We start from the raw sequence: 27,475 nt of genomic DNA, 5'->3' as shown, positions 1-27,475 counted from the left end.
TTTCAGAAAACTGTAATAAAATCCCTATGAAACTTTACACACCAACTCTCACAGCAGCAAACCTTTACTGAACTGCATTGGAGTTATCTAGGCACAATCAGTAAACTGGTATGTTATCTCTTCTATCAAAACAAACAACTGCCGCCATGAAATTAATCTTGATGCAGATTAATCTTTATTAACTCTATGTCATTTTCCACCGCCAGCCGTGATCGTATCCTGGTTAGTAGTGGCTGCAGCAATTCGGTTCGAATCCGGGTCACGACAGTCCGTAATCGAGCACAATACATGTTCTTGCCACACCAATACATCAACCGAGTTTATTTGACGGGACGAATACTTGCACGGTTACTCATTTACCATTTAACATCAGTAAAACATTATGGAAAGACAGTAGTTGGTCTCGCGTAAATTAAAACATGTAATCTTTGTCACCCTTTATGCAAATAACAGTGAATCACAGACTTGGCAAAAATATCGTTGATGTTCTGATAGATCTCATGCATCGTCCACCACAGTTGGCCAGCCGTGATCGTATAGTGGTTAGTACTCTGCGTTGTGGCCGCAGCAACCCCGGTTCGAATCCGGGTCATGGCAGCTAGTTTTATCTGGACAGATCCTGCCATAAATGTCAAGAAACTATCATTGTATGACTTAAACAACACGTATTAGACTAAATTCGCCAAACGAATGCAAATACATTGTACTTTAGACGCACAAATTGCTCGCAAGATGACTTTCTTTCGTTTAAATCCCTGTTTTCCTCGTGTACTATTCTACATCTGAACGTAAAGTCTCGCGTTACTTCGCATGCAATTCTCGTTTTAAGCAAACCAACCAGGAAACGAATGGCGGAAATATAGATCCACCTCACGCTTTCAGTTAGCATTTTTTTTAAACATTTTTGCTTTGAACTAAGGAAACTGCCGAGCAGGTAGCAGATGCCTTCAGCTGACCCATTTTGGAAGACTTTAAAGAAACGATGTCGTCGCTGTTAGGTGCCCGGCAGGACCTATAAAGTGAATGGACGGATGGCCACCCACTGATCCAGCTGATAGTGTCCTGTCACCGACAGCCAGCCAGATTTAACACTGGTAATGCTTAACGTCTGATTTTTGCTATCATTTTATACCTCAACATGTGAAGCATGAAAGTGTAACGTTTTGAAATTTGACAAACAGTGAGATTGTATGTGGAATAGCAGACAACGTGAAACATCATTGTATATGTATTTGCTTTAGAAGGTGGTTTACAAACATATGAGATTCAACCATATGGATAATTTCAGGATATAGGCCTTCCTACCGCTGCCTGTTCATCATTATCGGTCAAGTTGTGGTTAATCACTATCAGAAGTCTCGGATAAGCGGAAGATGAATAGATGAGTACAGTCATAAAGGACTAGAAGCTATTTAACATAACCCGAGGCAATTCAGTTCTCTGGTTAAGTGATGTATAATAGCTCTTATAGTAATTAGACAAAGTGTTTACAGTAATTTTATTACAGTGAAAATGCTGAGGCTCGTGTGAGTATATTCTTTAATGTCAGGATTATACTTTCAATTTAACATGATGTGGCTGTCACCTTGTTCTTTGACAAAACTGGAAGAGCAAGTTGTTGCAAAGTATTTTGGTTGCTCATTATGATTTGTGTTCCTAAATGTATACATGCAATGATGAAATCCTCCATCTGTGACGGCTCATATGCAGACGTATGGCCCCACTGCACAGCTAGCTGAGAGACGGCATCACAACGCAGACATCATGTTTCTGAAAACATCCTTCACCACCCTGATCGTGGGGGTGTTCGTGGTGTACGTGCTCCACACCTGCTGGGTGATGTATGGCATAGTGTACACCAAACCCTGTGATAACCCCAAAGGAGACAACTGCATCACACCTTTCCTGGCAGGAAACCCCAAACTACAGGTCAGTAATGTAGATGGACAGATGGTTTCGCTATCGACTCTTTTTTTTTTTTTTCTGTTCAGCCATTTTGTGGGTTTGGTTTGCCACTTTGAATAATTGATTCAGTTAGTCCTTTGACTCTCTTTGTATTAGTTGAGTATCTACGCTGCACTGCGGCCTAATGCAGATGGAGGCCATACTCTGATCCACAAAGAGGAGAACTTTGATGTCGACACCAAGTTTGAGAGGTTTGTAAGACTCACAAGTTTTAGAGATAATGGGAAATTTGACTTTAATCTTTGTGAAAGTCAAAGCTGAGAAATCCGTGATGAACACTGAACACAGCAGTTTGCGCAGCTTTTAAAACAGAATGTTAACATATAAAAGTAATGTGGCCTTAATTTATCATTTATCATAATTTATTCTATATAATAGAAAAGTAGAGCACATCAAACATTATAGTGAGCTGATGGTCACTGGGAACAAATCATTTGTTTGCTGACTGACTCTGTTTTCTTTCTCCTCTGTCTTTCTCTCCAGGATAGTTAATGTCTCCCTCCCCAAGAAAACCCGTAATAATGGGACTTTGTATGCACTAATATTCGTCCATCAAGCTGATCTCAATCCATGGCAGGATCCGCGACAGGTCCACTTGGTGGCTCAACTTACCACCTACATGGTGCCCAAACCTCCTGAAATCTCTCTGATATCTGGAGAGGATCAAACACAGGTACTGAATTTTGGTGTCTGGTGACCTTAGAGTCATTATTTGTTTGTTCTAGTTGTTCTTTTTTTCATTACATGGATAGGATGTTGTGACATGATCTGAACAGACATGACACAGAATTGGGGCTGGGTGGTGTACTGACTTTTTAATCTAAATCAGTTTTTTTTTTTCTTTTTCAAAGGAGGTAAGCCTGTGCCGTTTGTAGAAGTGTAATCTTACACCATCTGTGTCCACTGTAAAGCCGTGCTTTTGCATATTTCTCCTGATCCTTTGTCACAAAGCAACCCCACCCCCACTTTTATCTTTGCCAGTCAGCCACGAGCTGAGTTGCACTCGCTTACACCTTCTCCTCATTCTTGCCAACTTTGGCACTTTAAAAAAACAAAAAAAAAACAATCTGTGTCAGCCTTGCATGCAATGACGAGTTTGACAAACCATGACTAAATTCCATGGAAGAATGTCTCGTCGGAGCAGAAATGACACACATGCTTTTACTTCCTCACATTTCTGCCAAGCAAAGTTGCTGCCGTCAGTTGCGCTTGTGTGCTAACATACTCATTTACATGTGGATACCACATGGTAACAAAACACAGTGTTGTTGAAAGGTGGTTTTATCAGAAGGAGCTAAGACTTATAGTGCACTGTCAACTAATATTAACAGCTCAGAGAGCATCCTCTGATTGAAACTGTTAGCCCTATTTTTTTTTCATTTGAAGCTCAAGAAAAGCTGGAGAAATCGTTTATTAAAAAAGTATTTATTAGTGGTCACAAGTAGAGTATATTGCAGCGCTGGACTCGGAGTACCAGAGCTGCCGCAGGAAATCCGTCAGGCCGAGCCCCGTTATCCGGAAACATGTCATATTTATATTCAGCTTTATCTCACAGAAGTTGTTTTCACACTTGTCAGAGTATAATTGGCCAGTTTTGAGTGGCATGCTCAGGCCAGCTGCTGTCCTTGTTGTGTTCTTTGGATGTGATAAACAATGTGTGTGTATGTGTGAGTGCTGTTTTAGGCGTGGATCTAATGTACCAGACCTATCTGCCCTAATAGAGATGTTTTGTCTGACCCAGTTGTTTATGTCCTTCTAAGGTCTTGGACCATTTAAGGTCATCTGTTGTGCAGTATGAGCAGAGTGGAAAAGTACCAGCTAGGAACATAGGTTATTTAGTAAAATACAGAATATGAATTTATAATGTCTAAGATCAAAGCCAATTATAACAAAACCAAAATAGACTATTTCCTTTTCCAAAGCTCCACCTCTGCAGCAAATTGAATGAAATTGTAGCTTTTGCATAATCTTAATGACAAACAGCCAGGCAGACAAACAAATGGCAGTGATTGCTTGCCTCCACTCTGACTCCTCTTGTACCACAGCTCGATTTGAAGGTATAACGACACCCTTGTCTGTGTGATCTCACAGGGTCAGAAACGCGAAGGCCAGAAGAAGAAGCAGCGTGATGGGAACCCTGAATCAGGAGCTGGAGCCTCTTCTGTGTCAGATCACCCAGTTTCTCACTGGCGCACCCGCCTAACACTGAACATTGTCAGTGACCACTTCCTGTTTGACAGAGAATACCTCCCCAGTGATGTTCACAGATACCTGAGAGTGTAAGAGATACACACACACACACTTGTTTTTCTAACTCCAACCAAGTTTTCACCTTCAAAAATCTCTTTGAACATGTGGGGTCCACCATTTGGCCCCCACAAGACTATGAGGGCCCCTCCTTTTTGGACCCGATGCATATAGAAAAAGAAATACCAAGAAAAGATTAATAAAAATTAAAATTAAAAATACATATACATTTATTTGTTCGCGCTTCAGATTCCAGAATGGGAAGAAAATGGTGTATCTACCTCTGCTGTTTGTTGATGAGCTAAGCAACCGGGTCAAAGACCTCGTGGTAAGTCTTTACCTTTAAATACATTTTATGTAAGGCATTGCAAATGCCTGTCAAGTATTCCCAGTAGAAGAATTGCTCAAGACCACAGTACCGATAATGTCACTACAGAAACTGTTGCTTTCTTAACTGTGTGTGAGAGTGTAGGAGATCAACACTACCTCCACAGAGCTGCCTCTGACCATCTCGTACGACTCCATCTGCCTGGGGAGACTTCGATTCTGGATCCACATGCAAGATGCTGTTTACTCTCTGCAGCAGTTTGGTAGGTTAATCCGTCTATCTGAACCTAGACAAGGTTAAAATGGTTATTATGAGTTTATCGTAACGTGTGTTTGTATCTTCGTTTCGCAGGTTTCACAGAGAAGGATGCTGATGAGATTAAAGGGATCTTTGTGGATACCAACCTGTACTTCCTGGCTCTGACCTTTTTTGTTGCTGCCTTCCATGTGAGTCTATCAGATGAGTTTACATACATTAATCCTGGTTTATTAAAAACAGAAGACTAAAATATCCCATTTTACGGAAGATGAGAGTGACTTTCACTTATTTTGATATCATTATCTTGAGATTACAAGTTGATAAACTCATAATCTTGAAACAACGAAACCTATTTTGTTGGAGTTTCGAGATTCCATGGAAACTCTGAAAGTCCTGGAGTGACCCAGCCAGAGTTTGGATCTGATCTCATCAATGCTATCTCCAGAGACATCTGAAAATGTCCGTGCACTGATGCTTCCCCATCTAACCTGGTTAAAGTTGAATTATTCTGTCAGAAAGAACAGCAGAAACATCTACAGGAACGCTACAGCCCCAGGAAGGCTGATGCAATTTAACCAGTTATTGAGTGAAGGATCTGAACAATGATGTAAATGGAATCTTTCTCACTTGTCTTTTCAATAAATGTAAGAAATATTCCCAAAACCTGTTTTTGACATTGCAAACAAACTGTGTGTGTATTACCGAAGGAAGAAATGATGTAAAAATCCATTTTAAAATTGGTCTGACGCATAACAAAAATGTGGAAAACTACAAGTGATCTGCAAACCTTCCATTGGAGCTGTAGTGCAGTGCAGTGTAATACCACAAAAAGATGCTAAAAACTTCTCAGTGATGACTTAATGTGACACAAACTTTTACTTTATGACGACTTTGAAGGATAACTTTCATCTTTTCTGGCATTTTTCCAGCTCCTCTTTGACTTCTTGGCCTTCAAAAATGACATCAGCTTCTGGAAGCAGAAGAAAAGCATGGTGGGAATGTCCAGCAAGGCAGGTAGGTGACCTAACGGCGCTTTTTGTATGCTCTCATAGGTAAACTGACAAACACACAGCACTGTCAATGGCTGCAACTTTCTTCTTACAAGTTCGAATAAAGTAAGAAAACTACAAGGAGCTGTGCATCATCGGTGTGCTCGTGTATAATCTGACTCAGTTAATCTGGACAGCTGTGCAGCCAGATGTTGCACTCTGCATCCTTCTACTCACCCTAACAATCGCAGAGTAAAGAATGGGCTTTACAACTACTGTTGCTTTTTCCTTTAAATCTGTCATTTATTTTTCCTGCCTTGGCATCATGCACAGTATATATATATATATGTATATATATTAGCGGTATGGGCATACCGGTAATGTACAATAACATGTCCTGCAAATGTATCTCGACTGTTGAAAATGAGTTGTTAAAATGTAGTGAATAAAGTGATACTTTGAGGAAAACTCCATGGTAATATAAACTTAGTAATACATCTATTTTCTCCTGCTTATCCGAGTTTGTGTCACGTAGGCGACAGGTCCAGGAGGGAATACAGATTATTAATAATTATACAGACAGAGCTGCTGCTGTAACACATTTTGTGTTTGAATGCTCTTTCTTTCAGTGCTGTGGCGATGTTTCAGTACCATAGTGATCTTCCTGTACTTGCTTGATGAGCAGACAAGCCTCCTTGTGCTCATACCAGCTGGAATCGGCTCTATCATTGAAGTAAGTGCAGTAAATTACAGTACTCTGCAGTACTCAAATTATTTTGAATATTTTCCTTCCAAGCAGCCAGACTTTCTTGTAATCTTTTAAACTCTTCTTGAGCAATAGTTCTCCAGACTTTCTGGAGGTCTTTCATAGTATTTCTTTGGATATTGGCTTCTTAGTGTCCTAAGAATGTCCTTTAAGCACAACAAAGGTACCTAACTCAGGGGATGAATCAGTGTTGTCTACACATAACAGACAACTTGGCAAAGAAGCCATTTTGAATTTTACCTTTATAAGAGCTCTAATTTCTTTTGTTGCATCCAAGAAAAATGTCAAAGATAACACAGTTTAAGAGACATCATGTAGTATTTTTGCACCAACAAGGTGATTCCCAATGAGCTATTAGCTGAAAACTTGGCATATCTCAGCATGGTGTGCAGTGTGTCCTTAAAATATTGAGGAAACTGGACAAGTGGAGAACGAAATGAAGTGACAGGCCTAGAAAAAAAAAGCCTGCAACAGATGAACAGTATCTGAAAGTGATGTCCTTAAGAATAGAAAAGATTCAGCAAAGAGCTGAGAGATGCTTCTGGACCTTTGGTTGATCCGTCTACTGTTCACTGAAGCCTCATCGAAGATGGTCTCTATGGAGGGAGGCTGTCAAGAAGTCCTTCTTAAGGAAGGGAAACAGGGACAAAAGGCTGATCTATGCTAAATGACACAAGAAGTGAACTGAAAATCAGTGGCAACAGGTCTTATAGAGGGATGAATCCTCCCCAGAGCCCGGACCTCAATGTTATTGACGCAGTGTGGGATCATCCTGACAGAGAACGGAACAAAAGGCAGCCGACATCCAAAGAAGAGCTTTGAAATGTCCTTCAATAAGCCTGGAGAACTATTCCTGAAGATGACTTAAAGAAATGACAAGAAAACTTGTCGAAGAGGGTTCTGATGATGTTTAAAAATAAAGCTGCTCAAGGCTTTTGCACTATAGAAATACATCTATAGTTACTGTCCAAAAGTAAGACGTTTGTGATGTTTGTCAAAACAATAGAAGACAAACCAAACTGGACACTCCTGCTTTCTAAATGTGCTCTAATAAAGACGTATGACGCTCGTCACAATGTCAAAACGAGCCACAGAAATAACAAAGTAAAAGCCGTGGTAAATGTAGTCCAGAACAACCTCCGGTATAAATCTTGGTGGATGTGTGGTATCTGTTTCTTTTGATCGTATTTGTGTTCTGTGCAGGTATGGAAAGTGAAGAAGGCCTTTAAGATTCAGGTTTTCTGGAAAGGCGGCAAACCAACATTCCTGGTAGGTGTGAATCCATCTCAAGCTGTAATTATCTGCCATGTATGTACCCCCCCCACTTGGAATATAGGAGAAATCCAGTCTGTGCAACATGATGTATAACACTGGTCCGTCAGCACTGAATGAATTTACACACGCTCCATTTGACACTGACATACCGTCATAGCTGACAGTTGTCTGTGATATTAGCACTTTTTGTTGATTTCAGGTGCTCTGACCTCGCAGCTGTGCAAACTGATTACATGCGTGGGTTAAGGTGTGTTCCTTTTCTGTGTTACAGTTCGGGAAATTAGATGAATCAGAGAGGAGAACAGAAGAATATGATACTCTGGTAAGAGGCAGCACACTCGTATATATGCATGGACACTTAATTATCGGAGCACTTCAGCTAAATGTTACATCTCACATCTGCTTTCCCGTAGGCCATGAAGTATCTCTCATACCTCCTTTACCCACTGTGCATTGGGGGAGCCATGTATGCTCTGATATTTCTACGATATAAGAGGTAAGAGTCGAAATGTCGCGTTTTTAAATCAAATGTGTGATGCTGATTCCATCGGTCTTGATTGTGAACCGCTTATCTCTTTTTAGTTGGTACTCGTGGTTGATCAACAGCTTGGTGAACGGTAAGCTACTTTATGCTCTAAGCACACAGACAAAAAAAGACCCTGTTGTCTCACACATTAATCAATGTATCGAGAGAATCTGTGACATTTCCCATTGATGAAGAGCTTGCTTTGTTTACATCATCATAATTAATGGAAATGACCCCAACAAACTCTCATTTTATCGTCATAATTTCAGGGGTATATGCCTTTGGTTTCCTCTTCATGCTTCCTCAACTGTTTGTCAACTACAAGGTGAGATTTTCAGTTAAAGACCAGAAAATCTGCTCAGCTTTTTTTCGTCTTTTTGATGTCCCACTCATAAATTCCACTAAATTCTTTATTCAACAGCTGAAATCTGTGGCTCACCTGCCCTGGAAGGCTTTCATGTACAAGGTAAGAGCACAGTTTGTGTTTGTTAATGATTTGATTTCTTCTCCACATCATGTGACAAACAGCAGGTGTTCAGATTCAGAGAGCTGCTATAAAATTTCACCTTTCACAGTTTATTATGAAAAAAGAATAATAATAGATAATTATAGTTGTTATAATTACTGAATAACATCATCAGCTATGAGTGTTTACGCTTATTTAGAAGTAATTTACTCTGATTGATTGTTACCAGGCATTCAATACCTTCATCGATGATGTGTTTGCGTTCATCATCACCATGCCAACATCTCACAGACTGGCATGTTTCAGAGACGATGTGGTGTTTCTCATTTACCTTTATCAGAGATGGTACACACACACACACACACACTACACACACACACACACACACTACACACAGCCCTGAATTATCAGCCAAAGTTGCACGACAATTTTTCCTTTCTAAAACTTTTCCTCTTCCCCTCCCCAGGCTCTACCCCGTGGACAAAACCAGAGTAAATGAATATGGAGTTTCATATGACGACAAACCCAAAGGGAAGCCTCACAAGGACTAGAAAAGAAAGGACTGGCAACTGACTAATGTGATCTGGTATCTGTGGATGTCATCTTGTGTCCACTCTTATCCGCTGATATTAAAGGAGCAGTAAATAAGGTTTGGTGACATCTAGCGCCAAAGTTGCAGATTGCAGCCAGTTGAACACACTCCTGCATACCCTCTGCTACAGTAGCTTGAAAACTTGAAAACCACAAATGGCCTCTGTTGAGCCAGTGTATGGCTTGTCCATTCTGAGTTACTGCTGAAACACGGCAGTGCAACATGGTGGACTTTATGGAAGAGGGTCCACATTGTTACTAGGTAGAAATCACTCTTTTCTTACAGTAACGAAAACAAAACCATTCTTATTTACTCTCATGAAAGCTTAGTAATGAATATATGGAATTTCTACCAGTAGATCACCCCAAATGTTACACACTGGTACTTTTACTAACATTAATTGAACAGAGCTTCATGGTTCAGCTGGTTATAAATGGACCAAAAGCTTTAACATTCTTGTGGGATCTGACTTTTCTACACCATCCTGAAGTGTAAAATCTTCAAAGGGCTACATCTGCTTATCTGCTGTGTGCTGTTGGGAGATGTATTTGGGGTTTTCTGCAGTGTGTGATAGGACGGAGAGATAAATAAGCTACAGCTGTTGCTCTTTAAAAACTAAGGCAACAACTTAGAAAAACACAAGACTGGTGTGACTGACCTGTACTCACTTCTGATATGATCGAGTACTTCAATAACAAAAGTAACTTTACGATCAACATATAACTAATCTGTCCAGAACTTAACTATAATAACTTCAAAAGGTACATTCTATATACACTTTTCTTGTCAAATATAGATTTAACTCCAAGTAACTGACAAGAGAAGCCCGCTTCAGATGCTTTGAGCAATACATACAGTATACCCAGAAGTTGCAGCTCAATTGAGAAGCTTCACTGATCAAGAGTAAATGACAACTGTAGTACTATCAAACAGGATTACAGGAAAGCTAGCTTTCAAACTTTGCAATGACTGAAATAACCCCAGATCGATCCATTAGTTTGGGTTTCACCTTGAACAGTGTGAGGGATCACTGTTGGTTTGCTTCTCATGGACTTCCAGATGATTACACAAGTTGCATATTTGATTCGTTAAAACTTTCAGAAGACACAGTTAATTATGTTTTGACATTTCTCATTCAAAGGTTATTACTGCAGCACAGAATTGATCACATTAACAGCAATGTCATATGTTAATTCTGGTATAAATACCAGGAATATCCCTTTAAACCTGACCGGTATGACGATAGTAAACTGTATATATGCTTGGAGTTATCTGAGGCTGCAATCAAGGAGAAGGTGGTTCTGAAATTAACAAAATTCATTCATAAAATGCGTCATTTTAAAGAACTTTCAGGATTGGTACAGTGTTGCCATGGTGATGACGGGAAACCTCAAGCTTCTATACAAGCAGAGAAGAAGATTGTAATTTGTTGCCATGGTGAGGAAGATGGATGTTAAGGTTGAAAGTTCCTGTAACGTGTGAAGTTTAATTGTGTGTTTTTTGCTGCCCTATCCACGGGTTAATCATGTCGTTATTTGTTTTTTTTGTTTTTTTTTTACACTGGCAGTCGTACTGTTTTCTCCATCCACTCGACATTTGTAATTATACCTGTTTGAGTATTTTCTAAATGTATCAGGGCCAAGAAAATATGTTAGTGCCAAATGTTTGGACTATTGTTTGTCAGCTTTTCAATGCGCACCATGAATGACCTGTGTGATGCTGGGAATAAATACTGACATTTTGGAGGAAACAGTGATGGTAAGACTTTTAGTATTAACTCATTTATGTTTATGCATTTGGCAGAGGCTTTTATCCAAAGCAACATACAGGTAGGCAGATAGGGTAAGAGGGTCTTGACTAAGGACCCCTACTGGAGGTAATACCTTTCATTCGGGGGATTTTCATTTGGATTTACACCGTCACATTTGGACTTCTGTACCCTGTTATACTTATTTTATTTACTTGAAGGTAGAAATACTCTACATGGAATCAATATACTCATTGTTCAGATATCAAGAACTTTGTACAGAAAGGTCCAGTTTATGTTTTCTGTTACAAGGACAAATACAGTCAAGATGGATTTGCCTTGAGAAGGTTACATTTATTTGTAATTCTTCTGGTTTTGATTTACATTAAAACAAACAACAAACCTGACAGACTTGATAATTTGTCTGCAGTGGATATTTCTTTTATACACGTATTTTACATAATTTTGCCTTGAAATTAAAGTTGCAGGAACCAGAAAAGCAGATTCAATTAAACCAGTGGTATCAGCATGCTCAATTAGAAGAATATTCCTTGGTACATACTGCTGTTTAGTATTTGTGACAAAAGTTTTTACGTGATTTAAGAGTCTTAGTTTATGCTCATATGGTATTTACTCTTGTCACTGGTTAACCAAAGGGACGTTTTTTGTTTCTATAAAATCTAAAAGCAACATTTTAAAACGATACAATTATAGGAGTGAATATTGTTAAAGCTTACTGAATTAAATTTATAGTAACGAACATTTGGATCATTTGAAAATATATAGTCATCTTTGCGAATAGAAAAGATTTGAGGCACCAGTCCTTGTGGTTCAGATCGAAAAGCGACTCTACGTTTTGTGCGTAATGACATCATGCGTCTCTCACGCATCATCTATATATACGAAGTCTCCTCCTTCTTCCCTCCCTTTTCTTCTGTAGGAAGTCAACGTGCCTAAGGTGTTTGGTTCTTCACCCGAAGCTAAGGTCCTCAATCCGGCGACTAGCACCGTCAAATTTAGGCATCCGACACCACAGATATAAAATAAAGCATCTACAATGGCCTCTGTGTCCGAACTCGCCTGCATTTACTCCGCTCTGATCCTCCACGACGATGAAGTCGCCGTCACCGTAAGTACCCGCGATAGCTGAAGCGGTATTTTCGCATAATGCTCTTGGAAAGACTGTACGCGGGTGTAAACGCCCTAAAATATATATGAGCTTAAACACACTTAATTGTGAAGTATAATGTGACTAGAACGGCTAAAATACCAACTGTAAAGTGCACCGTTTGAATTGTCCTGTGTGCCGGCTTAAATGGCGGCATGCGTGTCGCTAATGCTAGGCCCAGTTCTCACATTAGGACAGCTCAAAATTGTGACGTGTTGGCTGTGAGAGTGACATTTTATTTACACATGTGTCTCTGATTGTGTTCCTGTCGCCACATGTAATAAACCTCTGCTTTGACAGTTGCGGGTTTAGATAGTCACTTATTGACAAGTGCTAGCTAACGTTAAGCTAACAAAATTCCCAACACACCTGGATGCGCCACTGGTCCAAAGTAGAGTACTACACTTGTAAAAAAATTTTAAAAAAAGCCAACTTTTTCTGACTGTGTTTTGTGTTGTTGCCGTCACAGTGTCGTAGTAGCTGTAATACGGCAGGTTGACAATTTGAAGCCGCACAAGACGAGTAGCGTGTGTGAAGTGGTGCCTTTGCATCGGTTTCAGGAGGGATGCAACAATTCATATAGTAATCATAACTGCTGACTATACTATCAGAATAATTGAGACTAGTTCAGAAGAGGTGGCTTATAAGTTTGACCAGCTTTATTCATTATCTTCTATCATAACGTAATTTATTAAAACGATATTTCTCCTATTTGCTGCGTAATAATTGTGGTTGTTGCTGACATATCAAGTGCTTTATTAGTGTTGAAGTAGCATGTTTCATTGGATGGTAAAAGAGCATTTCTGCTTTGTCATACTTGTACACACAGAGCTCTTCCAGGTGCAAGTAGGACTTATTTAAGGATATATATTGATTTTTGTCCGTTTCTGTGTCTGTAGGAGGACAAGCTGAATGCTCTGATCAAGGCTGCTGGAGTCACCGTGGAGCCCTTCTGGCCAAGTCTGTTTGCCAAGGTAAGAGAACACACACCTCAAATGTGTCTCGATGCTCTTATTTACACCTTTTTCTGTCATCGGGAAGATAAACGCAATGAGAAATTGAACAATTGTTCCGTTGAGACTACAAGTCAACTCACAATCTCTTAAAGGAATCCTGGACGGTCGCTCTGCACCAATAGAATCCTGTGTTGTTTTTAAGAGCCGGTGCACCATCAAATTTCCATTCAAATAACTTTAAAGACGAGTCAAACACAGCCGTCCATATGACCGTACGATCATATCGTTTCTGATATGTTGGCTTAGATGGATCTTGTCCATAAGCACTTTATGGAGGAATGCAGGTGATGCTTCCAATCGGCACACAAGAAATCCACAAAACCCTCATGCTGGTGCAAATCAATACGGATCGTACGGTTCTGGATTTCGACAGCAGGGTTAGATGCAGCAGCAGATGCGCAGTCTGACCACAGATTCTCACGCACCATCAGATTAAAGGGGAAACGCATGTATTTGTGTTCCGCATGTGTCAGGTTGGTCAAATACTTGGTTCAGCATTGCAGTGTTGAGCTACTTTTAGCAGCAATTTCTAAAGCTGATACGTGGCATATTGTGACGCGAGGGATATTCTTTGGGATTTAAGAGCTTGTCAGTTATGGGTCATAATGAAAAATCATCTCAATTATCCTGAAAGTGTCATAACAACATGCTGAATGTGTGTAGTATTTGAGTTTGTGACCGTAAGCCTGGATTTATAATCGGATCAGGCCCTGGGACATGTGAATAAAATGTTCTGTGAATTACTTCATAGGCCCTGTCCAGCATCGATATCGGCAGTCTGATCTGCAACGTTGGAGCCGGAGGTGGAGCTCCAGCTGGTGCCCCTGCTGCAGGAGCCGCTGCCTCTGCTGGTGACGCCCCAGGTAACTCATAAAACAGTGGTTTTACACCAGAAGTTCGTATGCCACATGGATGTTACAGTAATATAAATGTAGTCTCAGGTTGTAGATGTCCATCTTAATGAACATTAATATTGTTAAACATAGTTCTTAGTTCTTAAGGTGTTGCTCTGAGAGGAACATACTTACAAATGGGTTACAAACATGTTTCTCTAAAGGTTTTGAGCATTGACTTAGAAGGCTACATTTAAGCTGTAATTTTGTTTCCCTATACAGCCAAGGAGGAGGAGAAGAAAGAGGAGAAGAAGGAAGAGTCTGAGGAGTCTGATGACGACATGGGCTTCGGTCTCTTCGATTAAAAAGCTGTTTTTCTAAAAACACAATAAAATTACAAAAACTGACATCTGGCTGCTTGTTTTGTTTGTAAGGAAATTTGACATTTTTACATTACACTTGCAGGAAACAAAAAAAGATGGAAATGTCCAAATTCTGCATGGATAACCAATAGAAACACCTTTTTCTCTGCTAATAATAACCAAATGTTCAGTTTCATGCACACAACTCCATGTACAATCACTGGGATACCTTGTAACTCTCAATCCTTATTTATTCAGTTTGTACATAAAGTGCCCCCTAAAGTGATTCATTCAATATTATTGTATGGTATCTTATTTTTCTAAAACCAATACAATCCAATCTCTGCACATTCACACATAAAATTATGTATATGCCATTTTTTTTTTCTCTTACCATCCTTGCAGCTGTAACGTTGTGAGTTTGCCCACTGGGACTAATTAAGGACTAAGTTTATTAGAACCTTTTAGTAATCAAAAATGAAAATCTAGACATTATTGCACCTCCAAGACTACGTTTTGACACTGCATGGGCTTCTTTAAATAAACCCTGCAGTGGATGCATGTCTTAATCATTGATAAAGGTAATCCAAGGTCTACTTTTCAAAAACTTTTTTGGGCTAGGCAGAGTCTTTGGAGCAATAACTGACATATTCCTGAGTAAAGGCTGTGATCCTTTTGCTCTCAGAAGTTTACTTGGAGGGTGATTAAGCAAATGCATCCATAGGAAAACAAACGATAATGTCGTCGGTCCCGTGTCCATTAAATGTACCATATTGAGTTTTATGTACAAGCTTATTTTTAGGTTAAGATGGTTATTTTGAAAACAAATTGAGGAAACTAAGCTAACGGACGAACGTGGATGATTTAACTTTCTTGTGGATCAGAGGTTCAACTTGACTGAATGCCTGCTGGGGACAACTTGAGGAAATAATGAAAGCTGAAAATATACGTAATACCATTTTTAACAGCTGTCATTAAAACCAACAAGTTCAGACATGTTCCATATAGGTTTCCGTAGTGTAGTGGTTATCACGTTCGCCTCACACGCGAAAGGTCCCCGGTTCGAAACCGGGCGGAAACATGTTTTTAATTTTCCACTTTAAGACGGAGTAAAAAACAAGCCGTTGATTTTTTATCGCAGATACATTACAAATCTATTCCTCATACTTTTCCACTTCAATTCTGCTGCTGAACTAAGGAAACATTAGTCAAGAATTTCCCTTTGTTTCTATCTTGCAGCTGAAATGTTTTCAAGCTTTAAACACGAAAGAAAACAAATGTTGCTTTCCAGAAAAATTACGGCAAAATAAACCGATTAGCTAACGGGCTAATGCTATACAATAGCTGTGTCTCTTTGCCATTTTAATGTAGTTAGCTTATCAGCTAACTGTATGTAGTTTGAGCTAAAGCTTTAAATTATCAGCCAGTAAATCAAGTTGCTTCGACACCTCATGTCTTTTTTCTAGCTTTCTTTTTAAGTTTTCAACAGTCATTGCTATGGCAGAACAGTTTAAAGGGAAAGAAAAATATAAAATTACCTTTATTTTACTATTTATCGAACTACTGGTTTACCTAACGATTATGGCAACAACTTCTAATAATATATCAATAATAATATTAAAAAGCCTGCAGTTTCTAAGCATCCTAAAGAAGCAAAAATGTAGTTCCTGAAATTATATCACTCAATACTTACGTCTAATGAAGTCCTGGTTTAATTAACGACTATAGTGACCAAGTCACCTCATTGGCTATTTACCTGGAGCTAGAAGCCAGATGGACAGCACACCAAAAAGCACACTAATAAGAGTGTGCAACAGTTATTCTGAAACAAGCCATTAACAAGATTAAAATGAGAGCACAAGGGGCAGACGACAAGAACAACAACTGGCAATGCTTTTTAATAATAACAGTGTTTTATTTGCTTGGTTAGCAACTGTACATGTGTCTCCTTCCTGAGAATACTGCTCACCAGAGGGGAGAGGGAACAGCAAGAGAAATCAGAGGCAGGAGAGGAAGACGGAGCTGAAGGGAAGGATAGATGACAAGAGGGAGATATGTAAGGTGCCAGATAACAGGAAGACAAGCAGCAAAAATATAAATAACTCCAGTGAAGAGGCATTAAGATAAGGTCGGAAAACAAGATGACCGCAGGGGATAGTTTAAATAATAATCTGCTTAATCGAGACCTCTGATAACCGCCAACCAGCTCTTCATAGCAAAAGTCATTTAGAAAAATCTATAAAATGTTTTCTTTTGTGAAAATGATTTCAAGGTGAGTTTAAGATGCAGTTACAGGATCTGAAGTGTCAAACTGCACCGCAACCGTCAGGATGCGTCTGCTTGTTTTTAAGTGAAATATAAGAACACAGTCAACCCACACTTTGACTGGTGGGTCGATACATATGGCTTCAATATAAACAGCATAAATATAAACATGATTTTCACAATTTTCTCAGAGACAAGTTGAGCAACATCAAGACATTTGGAATGAAACGTTTCTTTTTAGTCACATGCAGTTTTTATCTGGCAGAGGAAGAACTACCGTTTATCATAATTAGCACCCTCACCTGCCCGCCACTCTCCTCTCCTTCATCCCTCTCTATTATTCAATAACAATACATGCCTCAAAGATGAGTTAAAAATAGAGCCTCTTTATATATTTACCACGTAGGTTGACTTAAAAAGTGGCATGCGGCAGTTTTTCATATTTTTCTCTGTCGAAAAAGAGAAGAGTTGACTCTACAAAATGAGCCGTTATGCCACCGGAGATAAAAGAGTTCTGTAGAGAGGGGAGAAATGAGATGTGACGATGGCATCCATGAGCAGCTGTACTGCAAATCAATCGCTTCTGCTCATACAAAAGTTCAAGAGGGAGACCGAAATGCTGCCGGAGTACAGGCAGAGAGCAATAATAATAATAATTAAAGATATAAAAGCATGTTTAAAACAACAACATTGTGAAGTCATCTTCATTATCCTCCTCCAGCTGGCTCTTCAGTTCCAGTTCCTGCATACGGAGTTTGATTCATGTGTCATGTCCTTCAGGTGAGCCTCTGAATCCTTTATTTGATCTGCTTTCTTCAGGTTTAAAAATGTATAATGAGTGATTTAAAAAAAAAAAAAAAAAGAAGAAGATGATCAAGAAGAGTGTTTCTCTGGATACATAAGCCAATAATAAAACTTAAGTAGAAAACACAAAATCGACCAAATCCAGAGAGAAAGGAAGCGTTGAATCTGTCAGGGTGGAGAAGAGGGGGCTGATTGTTTCAGTCAGTCGTGCCCGACATCCATCTATTTCTTGTTTTCATCTATCCACTGAAGATATCAAACATAATGTCCATCCACAAATCCAGCAAGCTTCCCACCGACCCTCCCCAGACTTGCAACACCTTGATTAGATCCTGGACTAATGTGGGTGGGGCTGGTTGATCATCTTGAGTCGTGACTGGTCGATGACGTCCAGCAGGTTCTTGGCATCGACCGCCAGGGCGTGAGCTGCCATTAGCATCTGTTTCTTGTAGTCCTTTTGTAAACTGTGCGGGACACAGACAACAGTCGTTATGGTGTGACCGTTGGCGTGGAGCTAAGACTTCCACAGCAGAACATTTACACTTTGTTTGCGCTTACCTTGTCATGACGTACTGTTGGGCCAGTTTCATCTTCGCTATCAACTCCGCCAGGTCTGAATTCAACAGCTTCTGGGCCATTTCAATCTGTGAGAGCACAAAGTGTCGAGATCACATGTCAGGTGACAAGTTTCCAAAAGAGCGGGAATTTAAAAGAAGAAGGAAAAATGATCAAAGGTTTTGAGAACTTATATTCATTACATCTCTCTGGCCATCTTTCATTGTGTGGGGGACGTCTAATGTCCACTGACCTTCAACCTGAGCATAGGTGTATACTACAAAGTCAGATTAGTGACATAGCGACATATGTTGAGCCTAAAGAACACATAACCTACAGTTAAGCAGCTTGTGTTGACAGTTTTGGATGAAATCCTTCGTAAAATGCACCTTCTTCTCACCAATTCCTTTTCTGATGATATGTCAGATGGCAAAATCAGACTGGAGCACGACTCAAATGTCGTTAGAGTGTAAGAGCTTTATGTACAGCTGGACTGCAGACAAATGTTTACACTGTGCAAAATCAAACATGTATGCAGTCCTGTTTTGTCCTAACTGCAGCAACAGTGTTTCATTTAGTTGTAAATATGTTTGTATTCCTCTCATCTCTCCATTCATACAGTCTGCCCTACTTCTGAGTTTATTTTGGGCAAAAGCAGCATCAAATGACGCATACAACACCCATTTTTATCTGATCGCTCACTGAGCCTGGCCCACTGTCGTACTGCCAGTTGTCTCTGGGTGGAGGTTTTAGTTAAACAGTGAAAGCCTGGCTTTGTTTAACCTGCTTCTAACTACAGAAACCAAACTGGACTGACAAACAGAAAACATTACAGTGGATTTAAAAAGAACTGAGGTTTACCGCTTTTTAACTTCCCATTTACTTCTCTCCTTTCTTTAAAAACATCAGCTACCACCCTGATGTTTTCAAGTGTACAGTATAGTGCTACATGAGTTTAAAATTGTCCTCTGTAGGGTCATCCCCATCAGGATATTCCTCTGAAGCTTCATGAAGAACAGTCTGTGTGTGTGTTTACCTCTCTGTGTGTGCTGGCTGGCAGCACGGGAATCGTCTCGTCCACTGTTGCCAGTAGAGTCCTCAGAGCCAGACCCACCTCCTATCAAAACACACACGCTACTCTTAAACAAATGCCACTTTCAAAGCTGTCTCAGATAGTTTTCATCAGACTCTCTCACTGAAACGTGCACCCAACAGGCAGTTAGTTACCTTGACCATGGGGACATACTCGTCGGGTGCAGCAGGCTGAATCCTGTTGGACATCTCTATCACAGCTTTGACCAGCCCCGTCACGTTCTCATACACTTTGTCGTTCGAGCGATCCAGGTTGGCGGTGGGTGGCGGGCTGATCTCCTGAGGCTGCAGCTGTACCAACAGAGCAGAGTATGTCCCTCAGGGAATCCCAATGTTTTTAAGGAAATCTATCACTTCTCTCGCTAACCGCTAAATTTCTTTGTGTAAAAAGGGTAAATATTCAAACTGCCCAAAGCGCATTCTGCTTTGGTGTGTAAGCGGCTGCAGTTTCAAAGACCCACCACTGGATGGCAGTATGTGGACACAAAACCTAGATGATGCACAGAACCTCCAACACCACGAGGAACCTGTTTCCTACTTCTATTAACATGCATTAGTTGCTACATATTACTAATGATCTTCTGCGAGGAGTGAGTGAGTATGTGAGATGTTAGTACAGGATGACTGTTTCACACGAAGTTCAACCTGCATGAAGTGACTTTTACACCAACAGTAAGTTAACTCTGGAAGCTCTGCTTCATGTTTGTGAGGGTCTTGTTTTTTTAAGCAAAAACACAGATTTACAGCTTTAACATGACTGAAAAAAAGAAAGCCCTTAATGCAGGTTTAATAGATGTTGATGGAGCTACTTCTGTCTGAGCTTTTAAATGCTGTGGTCCAGCAGTCACTTGGACACTTAAATTATGGAAAGGGTGAAGTCTGATTTAGATAAAAAACAGCTTGTGAATAAATATAGGATTCTCACATACAACATTTACAGAATAAAGATTCTCTGCCAATGTTGGTCAACAACTTCTGTCGCCTCTATATTGAAAAGCCTTGAAAGTTGATGTTTATACGCCACACAATCTATATTCAGTGATCAGACTAATCTAACTTCTAATCTAAATCTGCTTAGTCAGTTTCCTACAGTTTTACTGATCATATGTAGTCAATATGACACTTTGAAGCTTTTTCTTCACCAGAAATGCTCCTTCCACTCATGCAAAGAATAGAAATATAATAATATCACTTACATATAACCAGATCATAAGCATGCAAGTTGTAGTAGCTTCAACTTTTAATGGGAACAGGAAGAAAGACTTCATGTCCCTCCTTCTTGTTTAGTCTCTGGTGAAGAAAAATGACTAAAACTGTGAATGATGAGACTTGATTTAGCATGGACGTGATGGTGATTGACAGCTAACTACAGCGATGAGACGCGTGTCGATCAGCTTACCCTCCACGGCTATGGGTTGTGTTTGGGTGGAAGGGGGTTTGCCAAGAACAGGTTGAAAAGGATTGGAGAGCACAGGGTGTCGTGAGCGGGGCAAGTGTTGGACAGAGAGTAACAGGTCAGAAAAAGAGGATAACAGGGTGTTGAATTGGTGATGGATGGATGTTAAAAACAGACGGGAAGAATGTGTGAAGAGGGAGAAAAGAAGAGGAAGAACATTAGGCTAAAGCCAACCACAAGCAAGGTATGACCAGGCACAGCATACGACCCCTCAGCACAATGCCAAATAGTTTGATTAAGAACTACAGTAAAAACTTTGGAGGGGAGGTCAAACCAAACATGCAAATAAGGCACAAAAACACAGAACAACCATCACATTTCCATTAGGTGCACCTGGAAGAGCTTCTGTTCACAGAATCAGCTGAACATTTTATTTAAAACTCATATGTACCTTGACCCCCTCGTTGTAGCTGTCCACAGGGCAGAGACTGGCCAGGTTGCCGAGGTGACCAGGAGCTCCAGGACGGGGCGGCTTCTTAGGAGGGGCCACATGTTCTGCAAATGATCAAAATCAGTGTTAATAATTTGGATTTTTGCACATCCATCTGTACATACTGTTAACTTCCTTTGGTTCTTTTTACATATTCACTTTTTGTTATTAAACAGCACACACTGTTTACTGTCATTCTGCCGTCGATCTTAATACGTAGAACATAAGAAGTGTGTTTATTTCTACACCTCATTTCTCTTACTAAGATGAATAATGTATACATTTTCATACTTCCAAAATCAATAAATGTCTCTTTTTACAATGTGTGAGGTGTGAGGGGACTTTTACTGGAGTACGTTTGTATGATGCTAATTGTTCTAGTCACCTGGTTTCCCGACAGGCTGATAGATATGTTGACTTCCACCCTGCGCACACAAACACACACACAGTTTAGTGTTAGCTGACATTTGTTCTGTCAGACTTTCAACAGTCCTTTAAATACCAGTTAAAAGGAGACAAAGTCTTTGAATAGGGAAATCTAATACAACCACAAATCCAAAAAAGTTAGAAAGTGAGTCATCTTATCCTTTCATGAGTGAGTAAATATCTCATGAAACAGTAAAATGTCTCACTTTCAACATTTGTTATGTTTTCTTAATAAGGGGTTGTGCTTATTTCTCGTGAAGAATGTAAGAAAATATTCCATCTCATTCACAGTTGCATATAGAGAAATCTCTCCAGTAATCGGGGCATCAGTTTAAGCTCTGGAGAGTTGATCAGTCTGAAGCTGAGATCTCACTTTTCAGTAGAAGTGCACTTCTTCTGGGCTTAAAGTTCCCATGGGTGCCTTGTGGTCAAGCGGTTGGTATGTAGGCAGTGCCCTTCATGGCACATGGACAGAAATACTTTCTCTGCTTCTCTCAGTGTCTGCGTTTTCTCATCTCGGTCTCTCAGTCGGTCGCACTGAAAGTATTCCCTCTGTTGCCCTCTCTGGAGGTCTTTCTCCACCTCTCCGTTACTCTTTCCCTGCCTTACATCGTCACTTCAGCTCTGTTTGACCTGAAATGTCCTAGTTTTTTTTTAATAACTCTGTGCCTATGATTAAAAGCTCAGTTCTGCTTCGAAGCAATCCGAAGTGAGTCTTCTATTTCTTCAGTAACCTCAGATATTCCCATGCATGCACGCAGTGACTGACCGGTGTCTGCAGTATGCCGTCCTCTCTGTCGATGCTGCCTCTGCTGTTTCTGGGCTCTGCCTTCTGCAGGGAAGGCACACACACACACACACACATACACACATGAACAAAACTTTGCATGCATTTGCAGAAATGTCGATATGAAATATAGATGCAAGCTGTTTCAAGAATTTCAGCTTAAAAACATTTTTAAATTTGATTCCCTAATATATTCAACAAGAGTCCAATCGAGTCACAATAACAGAAAAACCTCCAGCTTCCCAGTCACGATTCCAGGTTTGCTCCAAAGTAAAAACCAGCAACCAGCAAAGAGCACAGTTCTTTAGAATTCAAACTGCACAAGTGAACACCACCTGTCCCAGAAAGCCAACACCACCATCAGGTCGGTGAAGAAGAAGAGCTGCACTCAAATGCAATCCCGGATACACAGATAATGCCACGTCTGAAGTTACTATCGCTGCCAGCAGTGAAACTTCAAAACTGTAACCAACTCCAGCTCCCTCTCTTTCTGTTTCAGTACCGTTTTGGTGAAGCACGCCTTGAAGAGATGCATCCTGGGAGAATAGAGCCTGTAGAAGTCGGGAGGTGGAACGCAGAGAGTGGAGGCCATCGAAAGAAGAGCGGAGATGGGGACAGAGAGTGTAACTAGGGGAGCGATGGAAAAGCTTAAAGCATAAGGAGGGATGGTGGACAGAGAGGCTGGTAGACTACGCAAAGAAATGAACCGAGAAAGAGAAGAAGTGAGTCAGAGGGGAATGGAGGAGGAGATAGACAGAGAAAGAGGGAAAGTTTTTCCAGAGGAGGAAAAGCTCCACTGAACCACAGAGACAAAATCCTGGAGAGAAAAGATCCAGCCTTCTCCCTCCCACTCTTTCCATCTCTCTGCATCTCCCTCTGACGGGTGAGTCCACACTCAGTCCTCCCTCTCCACTGCTCTTGCCAATCCCACTTCCTTTCTCCCTCCCTCTGTCCTCCTCTTGTACTTTCCTTGTTATTCTGTTCTTCTTTGCTGACCCCATATTAATTAATCACATCTTAACGTGCACATTTCACCGGGAGAAATTCATTTTCAATCTTCTGCCACACGTTCTCCACTATTTAAGCTCCATCTTAGCCTAATCCGTCCCTCAATTGTCCAAAAGCTAAACACCCCACGTGTCTCCTTTTCTCCTGACAGAAGATTTAATAAGGAAAACATTTCACAAAAGCTTTCAAGCGAATTTTCATCGTTAATGTTCAAAGATATTTTAGGCTAAGCCCTGAACCTATCAAACACCTAACAAATAACACACAAGAGTGATAATCAGGGCAAATTAAGGGGTAAGAACATCTACTTTAAAGTCTAACTGTTCAGGCGGGTACACGATTTTCGTGTCCACGTGCATAAACCGACTAAAGCTAAAGCTTCCCATACATGGGCATGTAATCGGTCTATGCTGTGGAGGACTGGATGATGGTGTGTCTGATCAAAGTCTGTCTTTAAAACAAGCATCCGTGCTGTTTTCTGCTCCCATTCTTCTCTGCTATGTTTTTTTTTTTTTCTTTCCCAGAATGGAAACCGATTCCACGTGCACGTGTCGTGGGTGTGCTCAGTCAGCTCAGACACAAATATCTTGGCCGCACGCAGTCGTCCACAGAGGGGCCAAGTGGACCCTCGCCCTGTGCACAAGCACCGGAAACCAGGAATTTTCTTTTCTCTTAAGTCATCCCTTCGGTCACATGTATTGTCTTCACCTAACCTGCCCCCTTACTGATACTTTTAAAGAAACTTTTCAAGGGTTTTTTCAAGAAATTCGACACTGAAAAATCATATTTGAATTTTCATGAATTTGTCTGGTAGCAGCGAAGATGCAACTCTTACAACATTAGGCTGTAATTACACTTTTTTCTCTTAAAGATATCTCCTAACTTTTTAATAGTCTATATTTGTCACTTTTTTTACATTTAGATCCTGAACTTCACACTTTTGTCTAAATCAACTGAATGAATTCCCTGTTTGCGTTTATCTATGTTGTTTCACTGAGCTTTTCAGGGTACATCTCTTTGAGATATCGGTGCCGTGCACGTTCGACCAGCCCATCGTGCACATCCTCTCTGCCTGCCCGAGTGATCAGACAAACTTTCACTTTAATGAAAGGTTATTGAATTAATGTGATATTTTATTAACCACAACAGGAAGATTTACTCAACTATCTATTACCATAGGTGTCAAAGGTCAGGACCATAATGCTGCTGAGTCTAAACAAAAATATGTCCAGGTGTCTGAAGTCACAGGCTTAAGAATACTTTTTAGAGACGTTTGAAATATGCCAATCTGGCTGCACATTTCTGTAAGATAACTGATAGATGAAGAAAGGAAACGTCGCTTTTCCAACACTTTTTAGTCTCTCTTCTCTCCCACATTTGGTCGAAAAATGAAAAACAGCCCATGAAAGTGAGAAGAGAAGCATTCTGACCTGAACAGAGAAGAAAAACAGACTTGTTATGTAAAAAGCAGCGTTTTGGCTGCTTTGAGAGACTTCTGCGCCTGATGAGATAAATCAAGCCTGCATAACTGAGTCGGTTCAAAGTTTTGATTAAACTGTGTGGAAAAAGTGCCCTCTTAATGCTGTGGTTCATTTTCACATTCACACATTTGTTCTCGACCCATTCTCTGTGCTTTATACAGATTTTCAGGGGACTTTTATAGTTTTATCTACGACAGAATGTCAGATGGCCACACGACATCCTGACTATAGTATGGGATAAGAAGCCACTTGGCCTTCTTAAATCTGGTTGGTCGGTGTCGATGCATGGCATGAATGTCCTGACCCCCTGACATTCCAAGATTAGTTACCAGAGGAAGTAGCTCATGGGAATGAAGATGACATTTGTAGGGTGCATCATGCACTAACCCAAAGCCTTCGCCCCTGCTTCTCCAGGTTTCCTAAAATAAATCTTGCCGATTTATTCGTAATCCTGCTGACTGACAAAAAAATGGCACCGATCTTATTTGTCAGCCTGAGCTCTGGCTTTGGTGGACGAATAAATCTGCATTTGTGTCTCTGAATTACCATGAGGCTCTCCTCCTGCTCAAGCCATCGCTGGTCGTCCTCCATCTGCTGCTGCTGCATCATCAGCCTCTCCTCCATCAGAGCCTGGCCTACACATCCACCTTCCTGTAGAAACGCAGGTGTTTCAATGTCAACTGTTCCTCTAACTTTTTTATTTAGTTATTAAAGAGTAGAGGACGTGTCTGAATAATTTCCTGACAACTCTGTAACCCTCTAGAAAAAGAACTTCCCCCCAGGTGAATCGTAAGCTACTCACTACTGTGAGCTAACCTATTTGACTTTAATCAAAAGTCAAATCCAAACCAGCATTTAGTGCCAAAAAACATTGATGCAAAGGACAATAAAGCATAAAACATAATAAGGAATTATCTATCTCATAGTTATTTAAAAGCTCAAAGGCGGGATGGGAACAAAGAGAAATGGCTGAATTTTCTTATTACCTCACAGGAAAAATCATAAAGCCATCAAATTAGATAGTTTTACAATTCCCTGCAATCAGCTCCTATTTTTGAGGGACAATGACAGAGCAACATCCAGTACCTATATTGAAATTGAAGGAGCGAGCTCAGCAGAAGTCCAGAGATGTCCCAAAAAGTGACATTTCCCACTCAGTGTGTGTGTGTGTGTGTGTGCACCTCTATGTTTGGGTTCCACAGTGCAGTATGTTCGGGTCTGTGCTGATTCCATGAATCAGAGGGAGGGTAGCTGCCTCCAACACCACCGTGAGCTGATGGCTGGAAGTGGACAAACACACAGAGACATAAGAATAGAAACGGGGATCCGAGCAACTAGAAATGAACACAGTATAAAGATTCCTCTCTCTTGTTTTACCACACTGCAACCATTTATATGATTGCATACAATAAACAGGAGCACTTTAATGAAAAATGTGTGGTGTAGACTGTTTTTCAGAGAGTGCTTTTTAACCAGCAGCGAACTACATAGAAATTACATTAACAGTTAGAAACTCTCTGATCTCCAGCAATGATTTGATGCTGTTATACATCCTTCAAATAGACTAAAACTCATTCTGGTGTGTAACACATACCAGAGTGTACAGATCTGATTCTAAACTATGATTATGAAGGACTTAAAAAGCAGTTTAATCATACACAAACTCCTTATAAGGATGAGAACAAGAGCACTGAAGAATGGCTTTGATTTGTGAGTGTCTGCGTGTCCAAGAGTGAGTGGCTTTTAGCGCTACAGGAAATGCCTCCTGTCTGCTCCGTTTATGAGGAGAGGAATGAGGGCGCTCAAAGTCTCCCTCATTTCGTCTGCTTTCACGTTTCTCTCTCCGACTTTGACACATGCCGGACAGCATCCATCTGACAGTCAGACTTCGTTCAGTCAGAGTAAATTCAGCGTTAATAGCAAGTTTGCTGAGTTGGCCTTTGTTGGAATGATGGCGCACAAGTGGGTACTTTCAGAGACTGATATCGTTTTCATAATTAGATCAGATTCTTACAGAATAACAGATATGAATCAGTTTTTTAAAAACAGACAACCAGCTTGAGTAGGAAAGATACTGACAACTCTTAAATATTCAGTAGGCTCAGCATCTCCCTGAAACAAGTACAAGCAGTGAATTCCTTAAGAAGATTCTGATTGGCTGGTTTTAAGAGGAAATCCTGCTGCAGCCACCGTGAATGACAGGAGCCCAGTTTCCTCATTGTTACAGATGTGTGCTTCCGTGTGTGTGTTACTGGTGGTGTGGAGTTACCGGGAAGTGGTTGTGCTGGGGGCTGGTGAAGAAGCCTTCACTTGAGCGAGGACTGGGGTAACCCGGTCTACTGGGCTACAGAGAGAGGTCAGTACGATGGGGTTAGCCATTACTATGGTGACACAACAGATTAAAAAAGGCCGCTCTATCGTCACAGATCATCGACTCTTACTTTAGGCGGTGCTTCATCAGAGCCCCCAGAGTCCCAGGAGACAGTGACCTGTCTCCTCATCTCCATTCGAAGTCTCTCTTCTTGCTGAAGCTTCTCCTCCTCCAGTATGGTGCTACAGAAATCACAGATGTATTCATTTTTACATTTTTAAGTAGTGTACTTGCTCACTGACGGCTGGACTGCAGGTCAAAG

The 27,475-nt window shown here is 40.5% G+C and overlaps 3 protein-coding genes and 2 non-coding genes across 13 annotated transcripts in view; 4 read left to right on the top strand and 1 right to left on the bottom strand.

Annotated features, from left to right (window-relative positions):
- The first annotated feature begins 525 nt into the window (after positions 1–525).
- On the top strand, positions 526–597 carry trnah-gug (transfer RNA histidin (anticodon GUG)). The gene has a single exon. It is a non-coding gene; the product is annotated as a tRNA-His (tRNA).
- A 227-nt stretch (positions 598–824) lies between these two features.
- Positions 825–11,500, top strand: clptm1l (CLPTM1 like). The gene is made up of 18 exons (XM_072370197.1): positions 825–1,094; positions 1,711–1,929; positions 2,062–2,156; positions 2,449–2,638; positions 4,057–4,244; positions 4,462–4,540; positions 4,685–4,802; positions 4,892–4,986; positions 5,728–5,812; positions 6,417–6,520; positions 7,757–7,822; positions 8,100–8,150; positions 8,242–8,324; positions 8,411–8,445; positions 8,624–8,679; positions 8,776–8,820; positions 9,050–9,165; positions 9,287–11,500. Exons 2-18 carry the CDS (start codon positions 1,765–1,767, stop codon positions 9,369–9,371), a joined length of 1,656 nt encoding a protein of 551 aa, XP_072226298.1. The 5' UTR covers positions 825–1,094; positions 1,711–1,764; the 3' UTR covers positions 9,372–11,500.
- Positions 11,501–12,074: 574 nt separating this feature from the next.
- Positions 12,075–14,583, top strand: rplp1 (ribosomal protein lateral stalk subunit P1). The gene is made up of 4 exons (XM_072370198.1): positions 12,075–12,288; positions 13,227–13,301; positions 14,095–14,206; positions 14,459–14,583. The coding sequence occupies exons 1-4, from the start codon at positions 12,217–12,219 to the stop codon at positions 14,539–14,541; spliced, it is 342 nt and encodes a 113-aa protein (XP_072226299.1). The 5' UTR covers positions 12,075–12,216; the 3' UTR covers positions 14,542–14,583.
- A 963-nt stretch (positions 14,584–15,546) lies between these two features.
- Positions 15,547–15,619, top strand: trnav-cac (transfer RNA valine (anticodon CAC)). The gene has a single exon. It is a non-coding gene; the product is annotated as a tRNA-Val (tRNA).
- An 810-nt stretch (positions 15,620–16,429) lies between these two features.
- The window catches only part of LOC140274824 (focal adhesion kinase 1-like), a 55,952-nt gene continuing 44,906 nt past the window's right edge, over positions 16,430–27,475 (bottom strand). For all 9 annotated transcript variants that reach the window (XM_072370192.1, XM_072370191.1, XM_072370193.1 and 6 more), the window contains 11 exons: positions 27,284–27,395; positions 27,112–27,186; positions 26,024–26,122; positions 25,389–25,493; positions 22,336–22,398; positions 21,526–21,565; positions 21,102–21,205; positions 19,390–19,545; positions 19,199–19,279; positions 18,166–18,251; positions 16,430–18,071 (listed from right to left, as the gene is read on the bottom strand). In XM_072370192.1, coding sequence (XP_072226293.1) covers positions 17,945–18,071; positions 18,166–18,251; positions 19,199–19,279; positions 19,390–19,545; positions 21,102–21,205; positions 21,526–21,565; positions 22,336–22,398; positions 25,389–25,493; positions 26,024–26,122; positions 27,112–27,186; positions 27,284–27,395 — 1,048 coding nt within the window. In that variant the 3' untranslated portion in view covers positions 16,430–17,944. The remainder of the gene's footprint in view (positions 18,072–18,165; positions 18,252–19,198; positions 19,280–19,389; positions 19,546–21,101; positions 21,206–21,525; positions 21,566–22,335; positions 22,399–25,388; positions 25,494–26,023; positions 26,123–27,111; positions 27,187–27,283; positions 27,396–27,475) is intronic.

The sequence above is a fragment of the Leuresthes tenuis genome, unplaced genomic scaffold (genome assembly GCF_036924035.1).
Source record: "Leuresthes tenuis unplaced genomic scaffold, fLeuTen1.0.hap1 SCAF_18, whole genome shotgun sequence".
Classification (NCBI taxonomy): Eukaryota; Metazoa; Chordata; class Actinopteri; order Atheriniformes; family Atherinopsidae; genus Leuresthes; species Leuresthes tenuis.
The sequence above is the reverse complement of the archived record's forward strand: the minus strand, read 5'-3'. Positions and strand labels throughout refer to the sequence as shown.